The sequence below is a fragment of the Hippocampus comes genome, unplaced genomic scaffold, assembly GCF_001891065.2.
Source record: "Hippocampus comes isolate QL1 unplaced genomic scaffold, H_comes_QL1_v1.1 scaffold275, whole genome shotgun sequence".
NCBI lineage: Eukaryota > Metazoa > Chordata > Actinopteri > Syngnathiformes > Syngnathidae > Hippocampus > Hippocampus comes.
Genome location: NW_017804971.1, coordinates 451,483 through 470,471, shown reverse-complemented (window position 1 = coordinate 470,471; position 18,989 = coordinate 451,483). Strand labels below are relative to the sequence as shown.

At 42.3% G+C, this 18,989-nt stretch overlaps 1 protein-coding gene across 7 annotated transcripts in view; it reads right to left on the bottom strand.

Moving 5' to 3' along the window:
• esrrga (estrogen-related receptor gamma a) overlaps positions 1-18,989 on the bottom strand; it is a 119,235-nt gene that overhangs the window by 23,567 nt on the left and 76,679 nt on the right. For 5 of the 7 annotated variants that reach the window (XM_019890777.1, XM_019890769.1, XM_019890733.1 and 2 more), the window contains 2 exons: positions 8,260-8,370; positions 4,802-4,984 (listed from right to left, as the gene is read on the bottom strand). In XM_019890777.1, coding sequence (XP_019746336.1) covers positions 4,802-4,984; positions 8,260-8,370 — 294 coding nt within the window. The remainder of the gene's footprint in view (positions 1-4,801; positions 4,985-8,259; positions 8,371-18,989) is intronic. The other 2 variants (XM_019890751.1, XM_019890760.1) reach the window with 1 other exon arrangement.

Here is an 18,989-nt window from a genome sequence, read left to right as displayed (position 1 = left end):
CGCCTACAGTACTTTAAAGTTTCGAGCTCCCAAATCCTCCTGCAGCTCACTTGAAAGAATAAACCCCCACCGCTCTTTCAGCCATTTTTTACAGCTCAATCAAAATGAATCACGGCCGATGCACGACAGTCCGCTTATCCAGAGTGTCAAAATTGAAATGGAATGAAAGAAAGTGGAGGATGAGGAGAACCAAAGTATCAGGAGATAGTGACGCAAGTAAATGGGGGCGGGAGTCATTTCTTTTCTTGAATAAAGAAAAAGAAAAAGCACTCGTATAGAAGGCCACAGGTTTTGGTAAAATACTGCATTAGAGGTTCTTGTTGGCTGATTGGTTCATTTGTTCGCTTCCTTGCTCCTTCGTCAAGTCAAGTGCTCACTTTGCCTGCCTGTCTTGGCCTTTTGTGTGGCCATGTCTAGATAAGAGCTACCAGCATGACTGGCTGCTAGTCATTTAGCTATTATGCAGAGAGAGAGAGAGAGAGAGAGAGAGAGAGAGAGAGAGAGAGAGAGAATAAAAAGACCAATTCTCCAGGCAGACAAATGGCCTTTTTTTTCCATTCACATTCTCATTGGCTTCCTCTTTAAATATTTGCCGGGCCTCCTCTCTCACCTGACTGCTCCTCATTCCTCCTCCTTTTACACGCACACTTGACTGTGAGATGCGGCCTAATACCTAAGTGCAGTTGTCTCCTGGAGAGCTATTAAAATGAGATCTTCTCTGCACTAATCCATATTATTGGACGGCACAAGCCTTTCACGCCCTGGGAATAATAACATAGCATTTTTCCTCAAACAGTAGCTTCTGCTTTAATTAATCACCCGGTGCGCTGTGCACTTGAATAAATACCACAACTGAAATGGGCACCCCTTTTTCTTCTTCTCGATAAAACAATAACAGGTGATTCAACAAGGTGGCTGTATACATCTTCACCACCACACTCATGACTTGCAAAGCGTACATGGTACCTGTAAATCTGAAATGATCCATTTCCTATTTTCTGCAGCGATTGTGCTTTGTAGGGTGTACAACCTGCACTGGTTGCCGGCCAATCACACGGCACATACCTTTCTGAAAGTGACATCTAATTCTTGTGAACCGGTTAGTGAGAAGGCCTCTCAGTTTAATACACATTTTTGCAATAAGATATTTACTGAAATGACTTGCATATTGTTATTAATTAATGCTATGATCCCTGAGAGGAGAAACTGTACAGAAAAAAAATGATGCATGGCTATTCTGTGAAGACACTGATCATGAAAAAATAAATGATGCGGTAATAAATATCAAACTGCAACACTTTATGTCCAGGGTTCGACATTAATGGTGGCTGGATGTCAGGGGCTACTTGTGACTGTGTCAGGCCACCCAAAGTTCACCGATGCTTTTCCCGAGCTGATGGAATCAAGGCGTTCTTGTATTTTTAATCTCTAGTTTTCAAAATTGGGATTTTACGCAACTCAATTCAGCAATCATCTTTACTCTTTTGACCCACATTCGATCGCCCCCATTCACTGATACACTTAGTGGTATGTACTGTCGATCGCTTCACCAGTTCATCCACAGGTAGGCCTACATATACTGTGTTAGACATTTAGTTAAGTATTGTTTTAAATCACAATATCTATATACTGGGGAGTGGACAGTGTGGATATTTATTTAAATCGCTGCCTTGATCACCTACCGGTGCTATGTACTCGTATACATTTTGGCCAATAAGACTACACACTTCTCGACTTCATCCACTTTAAGGCTGACATATACAGTACAGTATAATTATGGACTTTGTTAAGTATTGATTTCAATCAGGGCCAGTGCCAGGTCTGGCAGGGCCAACGCAACTTCACTCATGGCGGCCCAAAAGGGCCAGCACCCAAAAAGGCTTAATGTCAAACCCTGTCTATAAATCTCTTCAAGTGTTTACCTTTTCAAAAGATCACTTTGCGAACATCCCGAGCAAATCATAATGCTCCATCACAGATGAGCAATTTTTAGTACAGGCTCACGGCCTGCTCATGTGGTACTTGGGAGCTACCTGATGCTTGCTGGCACCGTGGTGGTGACCACGGATTTAGAGCCAGCAATTAACGCTGCATGCATGTTTTTAGAATGAGAATCAAAGTCACAACCGGGGGAATAAAACACGCAGGAGGGCGGCAGCGGAGATTTCCCTGATTGGGTCATAGCCTTTCTTTAAAAGCAAGACCGCAATATGGTATCATGGCATCATACATATACTGCAACACATTCTGTTTCCATCAATATTAATTATTATTTATTTGTATTCAAAATGCATTTAGACACATAAAGGCTTCCCTTCTTCTCGCTCTACCAAGAAATGTTTGACAATCTCTGCAGTGGAGTAAATAAAAGCTCAGCAACTCAATGAGCAAATACAATACAGTATATGCGCATTCACACACACACCGCTTTGAGTGTTTGTGTATCGGATACTGCATTCATGCGTATGTATGTAAATCCTCAATGCCGTTGATTTTACTCTTCCCATTACATTTCTCTCCTCATGCACTTGTGTGCGCTTTAATATTCTTTGCGGGATATCAAGAGACACACACTCGCTGAAACCTCATTTTCCTCCCCTAATGACATATCAAATGTTTGCATATAGGCCATATCAGTATGGAAATGTGCAAAGCAATACAAGCCAAGCCATGGAATAAAAGAAGCAATCAAAGTGATGCGTGGGTGCATGGATGCGTGCGTGTGTTGTCACCAGCTTGGACGAGCCTGTGTGTCAAACACATGACTTGCGGCACACACACACACACACACACACACACACACACACACACACACACACACACACACGTGCGCAAGCGCGAGTACACGCACACAACCCGGCCTTGTTATCCGGGGGCCTGTCTTGCAGGCAGCCTCTCTAACGCTGAGTGATGTTTAAATTAGTTTACAATTTAGCCTCCTCGCTATCTGCAGACGGCTCTTAACTCAGCGTGCGCGCCTGTCGTGTTGTTGTGTGCGGGCCTTAGTGCATGTGTGAGCGTAACAAATTGTTGCCAGTACGGCAGACATCTAATGACTTCAAATTAGCTGCCTGGCGCTCGCCTTGACACGTTGTTACCACTGTTCCCGGCCTCAGTGTGTGTGTTGCCGTGTGCGTGCGCGCGGGTGGGTTTGCGTGTGTGTGTGTGTGTGTGTGTGTGTGTGTGTGAGCAGCGCAGCGTAACCATATCATGAAGCATAAATTGGCTTCACCTCTCCTCACTCTGCCTCTGTCATTTTTCTCTTTGTCTCTCTCCATCAATTTGATTAAAAAATTACTGTAGCATAGCAAGAAAAGACGTGCGAGCACACGGGTACGTACACGCGTGTGTTCACAAGAAAACCTTGTAAGTGCGCTCACACACATACACAAATGAATAGAATAGAGTGGCATTTATTCTATTGAAAAGAAAAGAATGGACCTGTTAACCTTCTTATCTTACATGAAAGAGGATAACAAATGTTGAAGTCCGGCATTTCGCTCTGACCATCCTTTCCACTCAACACGAGATCACTTTAGAAGTGTGTGTGTGCGCGCGCGTGTGTCGTGTGTTGTGCGTGTGAGTATTAGATCAGTGTTCAGTGTTGTAAACAGAGCTGTGGATTGCCTTTCTCGCTCGTCTAATCACGCCATCTCTCCACCGCCAAGCAATCGTTGCTCTGTGCGCACGCGCACACGCGCGCACACACACACACACACACACACACACACACACACACACACACACACACACACACACACTTTAGCCTGAGGATGGCCCCCTCCCTTACAAGAGGAGGGGCTAAAGCAAAAAGGCAAAGGTGAAAGCCAACACGTGTTGGTGGGAGAAGAATGAAAATGTCAAGTTTTCAAATGCAAAAATAACTTTTCATTGGCCACATTTGGCATGTGGATCAATGATGAGCATGCCTTCTCACTGTGTGCACATCGATCAATACAAACCATGTTTCGCCTCATCTCTGTCTCCCTCTTTCCATTCATTTCTTTGAGTTGATTGATAAAAATAATGCCTATCGCTCCGAGAGCCTTGTCGGGAATGCCATTGACTGCATCGTCATGGATTGAGACAGTTTAGCATCTATTCTGATCTGTGTATCATTACAATGCTTGATGCTGTTTGAACAATCGTTTGTTTAGTTTCTTTTTGTATTCTATGTTTGTCAATATTAGGATTCTTCCATGCTAATCTGTGTTAATCTGAGGCGCATCTTCCCTCCTCACTGCTGTCACAAACCACAACATCCTATTTCATTATTCTCTCTCTTTTTCCAACACCACTTGTTGACTTTTTAATGCATCCATCCTTCGATGTAGGGATGGATGTTTGTCATTCATCCATCCCTATTTTGCTCCATCCCTACCATCCATTCATCCTTACTCACCTCCCTCCGACCCAACCCACTCCACCGACTGATCCATCCATTCATCCATCCATCCATCCATCCCTTTTGTACAGTCCGAAACCTGGTTCACAAGCATGATGGATGGTTGTCCAAATGGTGTCAAGGTGATTTGATTTATTTGTTGAAAAGACCATCATTTCCTTGAACGGAGATGTTGTGTGTGTTGTGAGAGCATTTGGTTGGCCAGTTGGAAGTGGCAAGAGTTCAAACTGTCTGGGTGCGGGGATTAGGGTGAAAGGTCACGGCGGAAGTGCAAGTGCAGCAGCATGTTTAATGTTTAAGTGTGAATAGGAAGCCTTAGGAATATGTGTGTGTGTGTGTGTGTGTGTGTGTGTGTGTGTGTAGTCTCGCAGCGTGCGGTTGGCAGGCTTCTCCTACCTGGGATGTGCTTGGCCCAGCCGATGTTGACCACCAGCTCTCTGTCGGCCAGGTCGCACAATGTAGTCAGGGCCTTGATGTCGCTGTCTGGTACTGTCGGGTCGGGCATGGCATAGATTTTCTCTGGCTCGGCCACCAGCAGGTGAGAGACGATTTTGTTATCTGCAAGGCAGCCAAAGGCAACTGACATGACCACCAGACGAGGAGAAAGACACAGAGACAGAGAGAGAGTGAATACATTTGTTCAGTTTTTTTTTTTTTTTTTTTACACCTGAGCAAGTTGTTTCACACCAATGTGGGCTAACAAATATTGAATATACGGTAATTGAAAGTCACAAGCAAAGACCTCAAAAGCAATGATATAGACATTTGACATTGTACATCTCCATACCGAATCATTCAGATACACAATTTCAGATGTAAATCAAACTGTTTAATAATGCTGCTGATGACTGCAAGAGCATCTGATTAGCCATGAAATGCTCAGGCAAAACACTCATTATTTGCTCAAGTCATTTTTATAGACAGTGTAAAATAGACTATTGAGTTCCCATCATGTGAATTGAATGCAGAACATAACAGAAGGAATCGAGGCAGAAGAAACTACGAAGTTTTACATCATGTGGAATGATAATTTACTTAATTCCAGAACGATTTGATTATTCAAGGTGAATAAATAATAAAAACTGAGTGGATATATTTGATTTAACCATTAATAATAAAAAAAAAAGCTAAATAATGCAACAAATACTACAGTCCTCTTGATGATGTCAATGTTCAAAGGGCTGTATAAAAGCGGCCTGCGAGTTGTCATTTGCCCACCCCTGCTTTCGAGAATGGACATGGGAAACAAAAAAAATAGGCTTTTTTTTTAACAATCATGCACTGAAAAAGGTTTTTGTTGAATTTACTTTCCGGTATATTTTGTTTCTTCAAGTGGTTACACTAAATAAAATCAACTGGATTCAGATAGATTCAATTATTTTATTATTATCACAAATAAACCAATTACAGTAATGTCATACTTTCTAAGTGTCCAGGGTGTGAATGACATCATTGCCTGCCGTTTCATTTGCACCAATCAAAAGCAGCCTTCCTACTTTTGGCTCGACCACTATTTGCGCAATGACAATAAAGTTTTAATCCAGGGATTTAATCATAAAATCAAAAGAGCATCATTATTGTCGAGATGCTCCAAAAGGCCACACAGTGTTGTCTCCCGTTTCTCACCTCAAAGAAGCTCATCGATACACATGTAAGGAGGAGATAATAGTAAAAGCCAAACAGATCAGCCATTAATAGTGACATGTGGTGATGAGATCTCTATGGCCCATTAGCAACACACAGATATCCTTGCTCCCAAATTAATCCTCTGACAAATGAAGCAAGGGAAGAACAACAGAGGAGCGAAAAGCTAAGAGGAGTTAAAACAACTAAGCAGGAGATGAGTGTCATAAAGGGTTTATAAATGTCAGTTTAGACACACGCACTTGTTCTTGTTGCAAACGTGGACACACAAACACACACGTGCGCACAGCTATATCTGCAAGTAAATCGGATTTAATCTTTACCTAATTAGAATCAATGCAAGCCCATTTCCAAACGCGGAGATATTGTCCTCTTCTAACAATCAATGTGGACACTGGCTTGGGTTATACGTTACAGGCTTCGCATACATACATACAGTATATATATATATAGAGAGAGAGAGAGAGAGAGAGAGAGAGAGAGAGAGAGAGAGAGAGAGAGAGAGCGCTTCATGCCACCGAAAGTAGCATTAAGGTGATAGTTTTAAGCGTTTAAGCAACCTACATTTGAACACAAACACTGCTGCAACACATGTTGACACACAATATAACAAGACTCACAAGCATATATTCATCCTCTGCGAAATATGACACTGTTTTGTATCTTACAAATGTCTGTATTACAATGGACGAGGTGCCACACTAGAAGGGGCACGATGCCAATGGACAATGAAGCATGAAATCATGATGCACAAATGGTTTAATTCCATTCATCCATCATCCGAACCGCTTATCCTCACGAGGGTCGCGGGCGTGCTGGAGCCTATCTCGTCTTCAGGCAGTTGGCGGGGTACCCCCCCCCCGAACGGGTTGCCAGCCAATTTCAGATTTTACAAAAGTTATTATATTATTATTTTGGTAAATCAAGACACTACTTTAAAAGAACATTATTTTCAGGACTAAAGATCAAACTTCATCAAGTTTTCAGCCTTCCAACAAGTCAATGGTACTTAGTTTTGGGAAAGATGAAAGGAAGATATAATATCACTGGAGTTTGACAAAAATTGCCCATAAATTGTCAAAACAAAATCTAATCAAGGTAATAAAAATCAGAAGGTGAAAAGTAGTTGGTATTTTGGGGGGGAAGTTGGTCACTGGTTTAGTGGAAGCTACTGTATCTCCAAGAGAGAACAATACCGTGGCTACAATTGCATGATGCTATCATTTCTATGATTAGTGATACCAAAGTCAACCTAAACTGTCGTGCAGCCATTCAGCATATTGGACTAAATCAGAATATGCCCCAGCTTTAAGCAAAATGGGCTTTAGGGAGCAAGCTGCTAAACACTGCTCAATCTGCACTGCGTGTATGCTTTGTGTGTCTGCGTGTGTGTCTGCGTGTGTGTCTGCGTGTGTGTGTGTGTGTGTGTGTGTGCGTGTGTGTGTGTGTGTGTGTGTGAGACCAGACGGTTAGCTAGAGAGCTAACTGGAGTTTGATGTGGTTGCCAGATTGGATTTAATCCGGATTAAAATTCTGGCTGGTCCCTCCCTACCTACCACGCCTCCTCCTCCTCCTCTTCTCCATCTCTGTGAGAAAGCCCATCACTTAGGTTCGCCTCCCCTCCTTTCCTCTCACTGCCTCTTGCTCTTGTTCATTTTCCAATCATCAGGTTTTGGCGAGGAGTGGATTTGACAGTTAAAAAAAAAATACAGCAGATCCAGCCAAAGCTAAATGAATATCTTTAGAGTAAAATATGACAGGTATAAAATGTTATGACCCTAAACTGGTAGCTGTAGAAACAAGGAAATAAACTAAGTCCCAAACAGATGGGCTTCTCACCACCCTGCGTCCATTTATGTGTTAGCATGTGTGTGTGTGTGTGTGTGTGCGTGTGTGTGTGTGTGTGTGTGCGTGTGTGTGTGTGTGTGTGTGCGTGTGTGTGTGTGTGTGTGTGCGTGTGTGTGTGTGTGTGTGTGCGTGTGTGTGTGTGTGTGTGTGTTTATAGCCTTGTTTTTAACATTCCATCTTTTGTGTACATGAACACAGTCTGTGTGTAATTATGTAATATTAGTGGAGAAATAGTTAACTCCTGCAGGAATGAGGATTCCCACCTTTGAAATCAAATCCCAATGTGTGCAATACATTTGTGCATGTGCATGTGTGTGTGTGTGTGTGTGTGTGTGTGTGTGTGTGTACGAATGTGTTCTTACATGGCTTCTTGGCAGGTAGAGCCAGCTGAGGGTTCAGATAAGGACTGTTGTCTGCATCTATCCGACGTTTATACTTCTGCCTTCCACCGCGAACCCTGTCCAGACGAACACCTGGAAACAACGCAGAGACATAATAAAGTGCGTGTTAATTACAGCCCTATCGCAGTCGTAAACCTTAAACAGTCACTTAGTACAAGTAAAAAAAAGTTTAGTTCATTAGCTCAGATCACTTTGTGTTTTAAAGGATGGGTTTCATGTGAAGTCAGTGGGTTTACACCAGCGGCAGTAACGTGGGGAGGCAGTGCCTTGCCGTTCTGAGTTTGGAAGATTCAAATCTCAAGTCTGGCCTTCCTGTGTGGGAAAAAACTTCATTCCACATTTCAAAAAAAACAGGCAGGGCAGGCTCATTAAAGACGAAATTGCCCGTAGGCGTGAATGTGCCCTGCGATTGGCTGGGGAAAATGCAGGTGTCCCCCACCTCTTCCCCAAACTCATCTGGGATGGACCGATATGAATCGGATATATGACGATATATATTCATCCAGATTCTCACTAACTTCTTGGCCCATGTACCCGTGTTATGTGGAAATTGATCTTGCAATCGGATGTGACTTTTGGCAGTACACGGACCTCGGATGTTTCAAATGTATGACAAAGGACACGATGTGAAGCGCGATTGTAAAGAAGTGTGAAAATGCAGTCCAGCTCGGTGTAGTTGAAGGCGCAATGTATCACAGTTTCAAAGTGCGAAAAATAAACAAAAAAAAAAAAACAAAACAAAAAAAAAAAACAACTGTAAAATCTTCCAGATGGTTGTTTTTGGTTTTTGGGGTAGAATATACACTAAAACATCCATCCCCCCAAAAAAATCTTTGATCTGCCCTTAATAATACAAACAGAAATCAATCTGAGACCAAAGTAACTCAACACATCTTTGGTAAATGGGCTGACTCTCTCACCGCTTCAGTTTCTGAAGCCAATTGCTATCTCTCCCTTTTCTCCCTCAGTCACCTTAATTAATTGACACAAAGGAGCCCTAATTTAATTAGGCTTGTCTCTCAGGGTATTGGATGCTGCCGTGGTTACCACTTAAAGATGGATAAGGAAGACATAGGTGTCATCTGCCCTGGAGCAAAAGAGGACACCATTTAGCCTAATATGATGCGATTAGTAGCAATATTTTTTGCAAGTACTATTTAGGAATGTGACGAATTGAGCCATTGTTTGGCTGATTTATTGCTTTGACTCAAAAGCAAAAATGTATGATTGGAGTGCTGCATGGTGACAATGAACACAGCTCACTTCACAACAGACAGGTTTGGTCGATAGTAAACAAGCTTTGAGATTTTTATTGCCTCTGACAGCTGAAGTTTACCGTCAAACTAAACATAAAAGAAAGAGAAATAAAACAACAACATTACTTCAAGACTGCTTATCTTAATGATATTTATATTTTTCTCATGAGAAAAATATAAACCAGTACACCATTGCTCAATTTTTTGGGATTATTTGAGTAGTGTGTCTGTTTCTCAGACGGTTTTGGACAGCCAAAGAATCACAGAGTTAAGCCTACCAAGATAACAAAATAAGACTTAATCATTTAAAAAAAGACTCAGACGCATTTGTTTAATTAAGACACTACTTTTTGTGTGTGCGTGTGCATAAAAGTAAGGAAGAGTGAAGGCATTTTAAGGATAATCCAGTGAAGATTACTTTCTTATTTTAACAAGCAAAACTAATCTGTGTAAGAGCTGCACTTGCTAGCTTGCAAACACATCCCCACGCACACTCACGCAAGGATTGGGAATTAGTGGATCATTGGCACAAAAGCAAGAGCCAAGAGAAAGAGAATCGAAACGGAAACGCCTCTTCTTCTTTTGCTCTTTGCCCCGGAGGACACGACATTCACAATTTCCCAAAAACAACTTGGAATGTGGACTCGTCAGACCACAGGACACTTTTCCACTTTGCATCAGTCCATTTTAGATGACCTTAGGTCATGGGAGGCCAGAGACATTTCTGGATGTTGATAAATGGCTTTTGCTTTGCAGCGTAGAGTTTGAAGTTGCATTTTTGGATGTATTTGCTGTATTTACTGACACTGGTTTTCTGAAGTGTTCCAAAGTCCAACATTGATGTCGGTTTTTGATGCAGTTCCACCTGAGGCATCGAAGGTCATGGGAATGTGTTGCGGCCGTAAAATTCTAAATTCATGATGATTTGCTAAAAACAATAAAGTTGATCAGTTTGAAAATTAAATAGTTTGATTCTGACATGTATTCAATTAAATATAGGTTGAAGAAGATTAGCAAGTCATTGTATTAAGCTTTTATTTGTGATGAACACAACGTCCCACCTTCATTGAAATTGGGTTTGTAATACTAACGGTAAAATCAACAAACTAAAAGCAACCATTTTCCAAAAAACAAACATCAACAACTAATAAAAACTATCAAGCCCACCCTAAAAACTAACTGAAACTAAATTAAAAAAAAAAAAAAAAAAGTCAAAATAAAAAGTAGAAGGAAAAATCGCAACATTTTGCAACCCAATATATCCAGAGAAAACCTTTTGTTCAAAATCCTGCTAAACTTGTTGTCAGGACGGGAAGAGCTTTTCCAAGAATTCACCCCCTAAAACATCAATGTTACAGTATGTTTGCCTGCGTGTGTGTGTGTGTGTGTGTGTGTGTGCGTGCGAGAAAGAGAGAGAGAGAGAGAGAGAGAGAGAGCGAGAGAGAGAGAGAGAGAGAGAGAGAGCGAGAGAGAGAGAGAGAGAGAGAGAGAGCGAGAGAGAGAGAGAGAGAGAGAGAGAGCGAGAGAGAGAGAGAGAGAGAGAGAGAGAGAGTAGACAGAAGGTCTGACAGTCTCGCTGCGGTGTGGGGGTTGCGGTGTCAGCAAACGGTCAAGAAACTCTTAACAGCAGGAGGTAAAACAACACTTTCATCACATGTACGTGCACTAAATGTCGACAGTGACCCGTAACACCCAAGCAGCTTGCTCAACCTCGCACCTGCCCGGACAAACGTTTAATGGCGTCTTGGAATAATGGTTTGCCGATGCGCGAGGTCTCAAAGAATTCGACACTTTTTTTTTTTTGCGGACTAACTGTGATGTGCAGAAGCGTTCCATTTCCCCTTCCCTCCCCCCACACCCCCCTTGTAACTTAAAAGGGCTGACAGTCACTTCATAAAGAGCCCTCTCTAACTACCTCATCTATTTTCCACCAAATTAACTCTCCCCCGGTGCTGATTAATGATCAAATCTAAATGAATCAAATTAAAAATTGAAAATTATATTTCCAAAGCCTACAAAAAAAAGGGACGGGGGGGAGACAAGGGCGGAGAGTGGAAGTGCTTTAGCTCATCCTAACAAATGAGCCTTCAAATCATAAAGAACGGCGGAGGGAAGGAGGGGGCAAAGAAAATGTAAGCTCGATGTAAGGGTGGTGGGCAAAAAAACGCAGGCGTGAGAGCACAATAAATGTGTTTATGGGAGAGAAATGGAAATAAAATGTTGCTAAAAGCTGATAAAGAAGAATGAAGAGAAGATTGCAATGGCCGAAATTAAAAAGAGAGTTTAGCATGGTTCGGGAGATGGATGGCCCAGTAAAAGGGAATAAGAAATTTCAAGGATGGAGAAATAAAGTGATGACGTTACCGCTCATAAACGAAAGGGTGAGAATAGTGAGAGTGAATTGGGACTAGATATAAGAAAACTGAACAAGTCCCCAGATGGACAAATCATGGGGCAATTCACTTCGACTTGACAGATCTCAGAAGTAAGGGTTAAACGACTAAAGATTTATTTATTTATTTGTTTATTTTTGTCATCGCTTGGCCTGTCATGATATTTACGATATCGACTTAATCACTTGATGGGAAAGAATGGACACCATAGTTTGTTTTTTTTGGACTCGAAAAAAAAGTCATTTACATGTGTGTGACTTTACATTCTCAACGTTCACTCGAACTGCTTCATTGCATCTTTCGTTCGTCAACCTGCTCATCTCTGTGCGAGTTGGCACTCACTCACTTGTACGTTAAACTGTTTGGTTCGCATGTGTCCCATTGGTTCACAGGAACACACAACTCTTTTTCTCATTTTTTATTATTATTATTATTAATATTATTTTATTTTGCAACAAAGATGACACTTCACTTCATGCTGCTGTCCAGTTCCGTGGTCCCGCTACTATGACAATTTTAAGACCAGCGGCGAACTGAATAGCCAAAGCAAATAAGGTTTCCCGCGATTTTGTACTCTCTGACTCTGATGTGAAAACTGTGTCGTCTTGTTAGCCGCGCATTTTGATGCTTCACAGTCCTCAAAATCAGCAGGACGGGTGAGTGAAAAGTCCTCGGTAAAATTGTCCACTTTGAAGGCGAGATGACGAAAACATGTAGTTAGCATTTATGTCGACCTCAAGCTTTAAAAAAAAAAAAACGACGATGTGAAACAGTGATGTTGACTTGCCGACTAATCTGTTGAAGCAATGTGACTTGAGAAAGAATGTTCATAATTTGCATCTTTTTGAAGGCTGATGACGCACCTTTGAAAAATGCGAGGAAGTAGACAGAAAGGATTGATTTCAATGGGCTGATGATGTAAGACAAGAAGTGTTGGGATTGGTGTTGGGAGTAAGGGCAAACGGATTGAGGCCTGACAAAAAGCCCAGTGAGAATGTGCTGACAGCGAGTGAGAGAGGTAGAGGTCAGGGTGACAGAAGACCTTACCTAACGCCGAGAGACAGAAAAAAAAAAATAAAGCCTGGGACTTTATTGAAAAGAAAAAGAAGATCTGCCCACACTGCAACCCAGTGTTGTAAAAATATGCTTGTTTCTGCTGAGGACATTCAAGATGACAGCATTTGCATTTTCTACATTGCTGCTGTAGTTTGACGAAAGGTAAAGGAGAGCTTGAATTAAAAGATAAAAATAAAAAGCTGATATTGAAATATTGAGGGCACACAGAGGGATATGTGTGTGTGTGTGTGTGTGTGTGTGTGAGAGTGTGTGTGTGTGTGTGTGTGTGTGTGTGTGTGTGTGTGTGTGTGTCATGCAGTGACTTTTTCATTTATTTATTTTTTTTGCTAACGATCAGACCAAATATGACCAGTCGTGCCTGAGGCAGCGGGCAGGTGGCTGTGGTCACTCTTGGGTGAATATGTGTGTGTGTGTGTGTGTGTGTGTGTGTGTGTGTGTGTGTGTGTGTGTGTGTGTGTGTGTGTGTGTGTGTGTCAGAAGTTGGCCATGTGTTTGAGTTCACTGTCAGGTCTCTTAAAAAAAACATGTTCCCCATTTGTTTCCCTCTTCTTCGGACCCAAATCATGCAGTATCTTGACTCATCCTGCTTTTAAAACCAGGAGTGTGGGAGGAAACCGGAGTACCCGAAGAAAACCCACGCAGGCACGGGGAGAACATGCAAACCCCACACAGGAAAGCCGGAGCCGGAATCGAACCCTGCACTTCTGTACTGTGAGGCCGATGGGCTAACCAGCCGTCCACTGGGCCGCCACATACATATATACGTACATAGCTAATTTAATTAAACACCAGACAAAGATTCCACAAAACAAAACAGACTGAGCCAAGGACAATCTAAACGAGTTGAATGCTAATTATAATTAGCGCGGCAGCAAAAGACGACACTTCCATGGGAAATAACTCAATACACAAACAAACACAATAATTCAACTTTCCTCCACCAATCTGAAATGGTGACAATGCCAAGAGAACATTTTGAAAGAGAAAATGCTATTTTCTTCTTCCTGCCATCTTATCCACACCCTGAGGTGTCTGCTTGTGGTTTCGCGCTGCAAGCTCCCTCCGAAATAAAATCAAGTGTATGTGGGACAGAGTGGACCACTTAGACTGAGCTCTCGCCACAGAGTTATCGCTCCTTTCTCGATGGGCTGCAACCAGATGCCGCGCACACACATTTGCACACACACACTTAGTGAGGAGAGACACTACAGGCCAGATTTAGCTGCAAGCTTCCCATGAGGAAGCTCCAGACGCCATGGGTTGTCTGGCGCTTCTCTCCTCCTTCATTTCCACATCTTCTCTTGTCTCTCTCAGCATCACTCTGCTCTACTTTTGCCTTCATTCTTTACATTCTTCTGGTTTCCCTCGCCCATTTTTCTCACTAAACTGTTCTAAGAAGTTCATGAAATCATTAAAATAAGGTGCTGAAAGTGGAAAGGACATATTGAATATGGAAAATCGGCTTATTAACAAAAGAACAACAACAAAACTACTTATATTGTTCATTGTCCATCTTTTTTTATTTTTTACATATTTGTTCATGCTGCCCATCATCAACTACAATTAAGAAATTGATGCAATTGTCTTTGTCCACACAATGATTGGTAACAAACTACAGTATTTGCTTTTTAGTTTCTCTAGAAGACCAAAACCTCAAAACGCAATTGATGCCAACCAGAAGAGCATAATACGACTGTTTTATTTATTTATTACTAAATTTGTGCCTTCCTCCATTCGGATTTTAGAGTGCTTGTCCATCATGGCAGTAGTCAGCTATGAGATTTTTGGAAATGTGCATTATTGGACAGTGTGAATTCCATCACTGTCAAATAGCTTGCACTGCCATACCTGGCCAAATTTGGTGGCCCTAAAGGGGCAAAAGGCACTCAGTACTGAGCCTCATGCCCAGCCGTGCTTTAGTCCAGGACACTCACAACCTTAATGAATTACAATCACTTTCCTTGCTGAGTACAGCAGATTCTCAGTTTACGACACAGTTCTGTTCTCACGGCGGTGGCATGACCCAAATTTGTATGTAAGAACATGGCATAACTGTGTACTAGCAATAAATGGTGATAACATCGTCATGAAGTCATAATTACAGAAACTATATGATAAATAGGCTCCATTTTGAATCCGCCATACCGAATATGGTGTTGTGAGACCGTTCCTCCATATTGTTTTCGTTGCGATGCAGTTGCTATAGCTCTTTTATGCTTTGCATCTTTATTCTTTGATATAGACTTGATGTCTCACAGATAATAAACTCAGATCACTCAGTGACTGGTTGTCAGTACGTCGAGCTTTCTACCAGAGTGCCAGCTCTCTTCCGTGTGCTGCTCTCTGTAGTTACTTTGTATTGTCGTAGCTCAAGACTTTTACTTTTCTACTTCAATGTCATGACTGCGGCTGGGTCCGAATTTGTGACTGGACAGAGGTCAGGATTGAACTCGGGAGTTATGACACCTACCGGTAGCTGTATACGGACAACAAACACGTATACACACGTAGAAAGAAATTGCCATACACAGACTGTGGCATTTCAACCAATCTCCCTCTTTAGGTCTCGGGGAGCAGGGCTAAAGTTGGCACGAGCTGCAATGAGTGTGTGTGTGTGTGTGTGTGTCTGTGTGTGTGTGTGTGTGTGTGTGTGTGTGTGTGTGTGTGTGTGTGTGTGTACGCGAGGCCACATGCCAGGATTTATATGAGCGGCGCGTGGTCTTGTGTCCCTGCTAGTGGACCATCTGAATCCAGCTGGCCGTTTATGACTTGATAGAGATGGAAGCTTTGGTCGCGGCCCAGGCATGTTGCGTCTCTTTAAAGCGGGACGCGCGTGACGTGCCGTCATCAAAGCCGCACTGTTGTCAATAGCAGCATATGCACGGTACACATGCACCCGCCGCTCCTGCCAAACCCTTTCATGTTCAATTGTCTGATGTGCGTTTTGTATTCACATCACGACACTTTATTTCTGATGTGTGATGCCAGACTTTTTTTTTTTTTTGGTCCAAATGTGCATAAAATGCATTGAAAAGGGAGCAAATCAAATCGCTAACACAGACTCCCCAAGTGAGCGTTTAACCCATGTCTGCTTTGTTATTTTCAGACAATCTTTTACCTGCAATCACACATCCCCGCTCCTGCAACACGCAAATGGTTTTCTCTAAGCCCCGCCCCTGCGACCTTTTGGGCTTCAGCTGACGCATCATTATGACCTCATTAAAAATGGACAGACAGTCATTGCCAGAGGGGAAGTTCTCATAATAAAGTCAGGCTTTTAATTGCTTCGATCCAGAAATGAGCTGTTACATGTTGGTGGGTGGGCGTCCCCGCGTTCCTTCGCTCACTGCCTTCCCCTTCTTGTTTACTCCTCTTCCTCCTGCACTCTTTAAAGGGCCGAACGTGTTTGCAATTTTAAATGACACTGTCATTTAAGTGCATAAACACTAAGGTCACTCACTGATGGTGTAGAGGGTCTTCTTTTACTCCACATTTTTATATCACAGTTTCATTTCTTTTATAAGCTGTATGTGCAAGAACACATTATCAAAGTTGTGTGTCATGGATGGTGTTCTTCAAATGTATCAATTATCGAGTGATCACAGTTATGCAATAATATCGTTGGCGAATTATTACAATGAAAACAAACTTACGAAATAAAAACTATCGCGGATAGAATAAAGCAAAGATAAAGGACTACGTTTAGTTCTTTTAAAGTACGATTCATCTCCTCCCATTCTGCTTTGTGGAAAATATAAAAACCTTCAATGAGACACGTTGTTATGTAGAGTGGGACCCCGTGTATTAAATTCAGACCTACCAATACAAATGGGATGGCTGTGGTCTGTCAGGTTGATGTATATTGTATATATGTAGGCCTAGATGTGTGTGTGTGTGTGTGTGTGTGTGTGTGTGTGTGTGTGTGTGTGTGTGTGTGTGTGTGTGTGTGTGTGTGTGTGTGTGTGTGTGTGTGAATGATGCATGTGCAGCCACTAACGGCTGCTATTTGTTTTCCTCCTTGGGAACACATGCAAACACGAAACGGTGAAAGCATTTAATAAAGAACTGCAACCCTCTAATTGAGTTTCTCACATTTCCTCAGACATAAAAATAAGCATTATGGCCCCGGTGAACACTTAAGGCAAGTACAAACTGCCAATAATACATGAGCTTATATGTCCTGCACGTGTACTGGTCCAATATACGTGTATGCAAGCAGACTTAGGGTACACAACGGGAGATGATACATGGCCTCTGCCAATGTCAGATTGACTGGGAGAACAAACGCTATGGCAGCAGCTTGTTGGGAGGGATATATAAGTGCGGGGGAACCAACGAAAAGATGAGTTGGCATTTATCGTGGAGGGTTTTGTTGCACTCTTGGGGAAAAAAAAAATATAGTTTCTTCCGCTTATTTACAACACCATCTACAAGCTGTTTGCTAAGGTTTTGTTCGTACTTATTCATGGGTGCTGTATGTCAACGTCAAAGAGCCGATACAAAAAGCTGTATCAGAAAATTGTCACAGAGGTACTCATATTTATTTTTGTGGTAGTAGTTTGCAGGGCACTGCGTAATATTGGTGTTTTTAATGTTGGGTTGTCTTATTTTGTTCAATAAAGGAGTCAACATATTAGAAAAAGCATCTTTCACCGTGATCTGGCGGGGCTCACTGCAAACCATTACCACAATAATTGAACACATGAAGAGTGCAAATGCAAAAGCATCTCAATCTTTTGGGGAATTAAATATACTTTTTTTCCCCCATTTCTGGTTCCAGGTTACCACTCATAATATGTTGTTACGGTATTTAGCGTAAGCAATTAAGAGGTTCATTTAGCAATTTGTCTGTCAAGACAAGTCAAAGAAAATTTTTCTGTGCACAAACAGACTAGTCCAAAAATCACACATTCGCGCAACTATGAAACGATATTGAAATGCTCAGCATACTTTGTGAATAAAATGAACAACGGATGAGTGTACAAGAGGTACAATCTGTTTAATTAACCCTTAGCTGTAACCTAAATTAACTTGAATTAACCCTAACCCTTCAAAGGGAGAGAATAGTCGCATTGATTGCACATTGGCAAGCTTTACATACTAGTTGTTTGGTTTTGCACGGATAGGAGGTGCCCCATCCAACGATGCAATGATTGGGAAGTCTGCAAGTTGGCGTGACTCTTATTTTTGTCTAATTGTCACATGCCAGCTTTTGTCTTTGAACTGTAGTTTTCTGACAGAAAAAAAACCAAAACAGATTTTTAGCAACCCTTTCCAACTATCAAATTTCTTTGATCGGGTGTAACTATATTTCGACTCCATTCGGCCACTGTGTCCCCCGCCCCCCACCACCACCCCCACACACCTTGCCTCTCATCCTCCCCCGGCCCCTCTCCTCAGCACCTATAAATCAATCTCTTCTCCCAAGCCTCCTCCATTCCTCCCTCCCTCCCTGGCCGTTAGACTTTCTCTATCGGCCGTCCTCTTCTTCCTTGCGTGGCAGAAAGTGAGGTGGGAGTGGAAAGGTCAGAGGTGGGAAGACCAAAGGCAGAGAAAGAGTTAGAGGTACCAGGGGAGTGTGAAGAGGAGAAATGAGTGTATTTAATCAAAGCGGTGCGAGAGCAGTCATATCAGTTGTTCGTTTTCAGCACTGCTGGAGCAACTAATCTTACCTCATTCAGACATAACATACATGTCGTATGCATCTGACAGAAAAAAAACCAAAACAGATTTTTAGCAACCCTTTCCAACTATCAAATTTCTTTGATCGGGTGTAACTATACTGTGAAGTTATACTGTCCCTAATGAAGTGTCCTGTGAGCGTACGTCACCCCGCCGGGATGGAGGGGAGCACAAATGTAGAGGTGAGTGGATAGATAAAGTGGTTGCACAAGCATGAGTGGGAGAAGACAAGAATGGATGGCGAGGAGGCTACCGTGCATCGGCCTGAGCCGCGTTCTCTGAC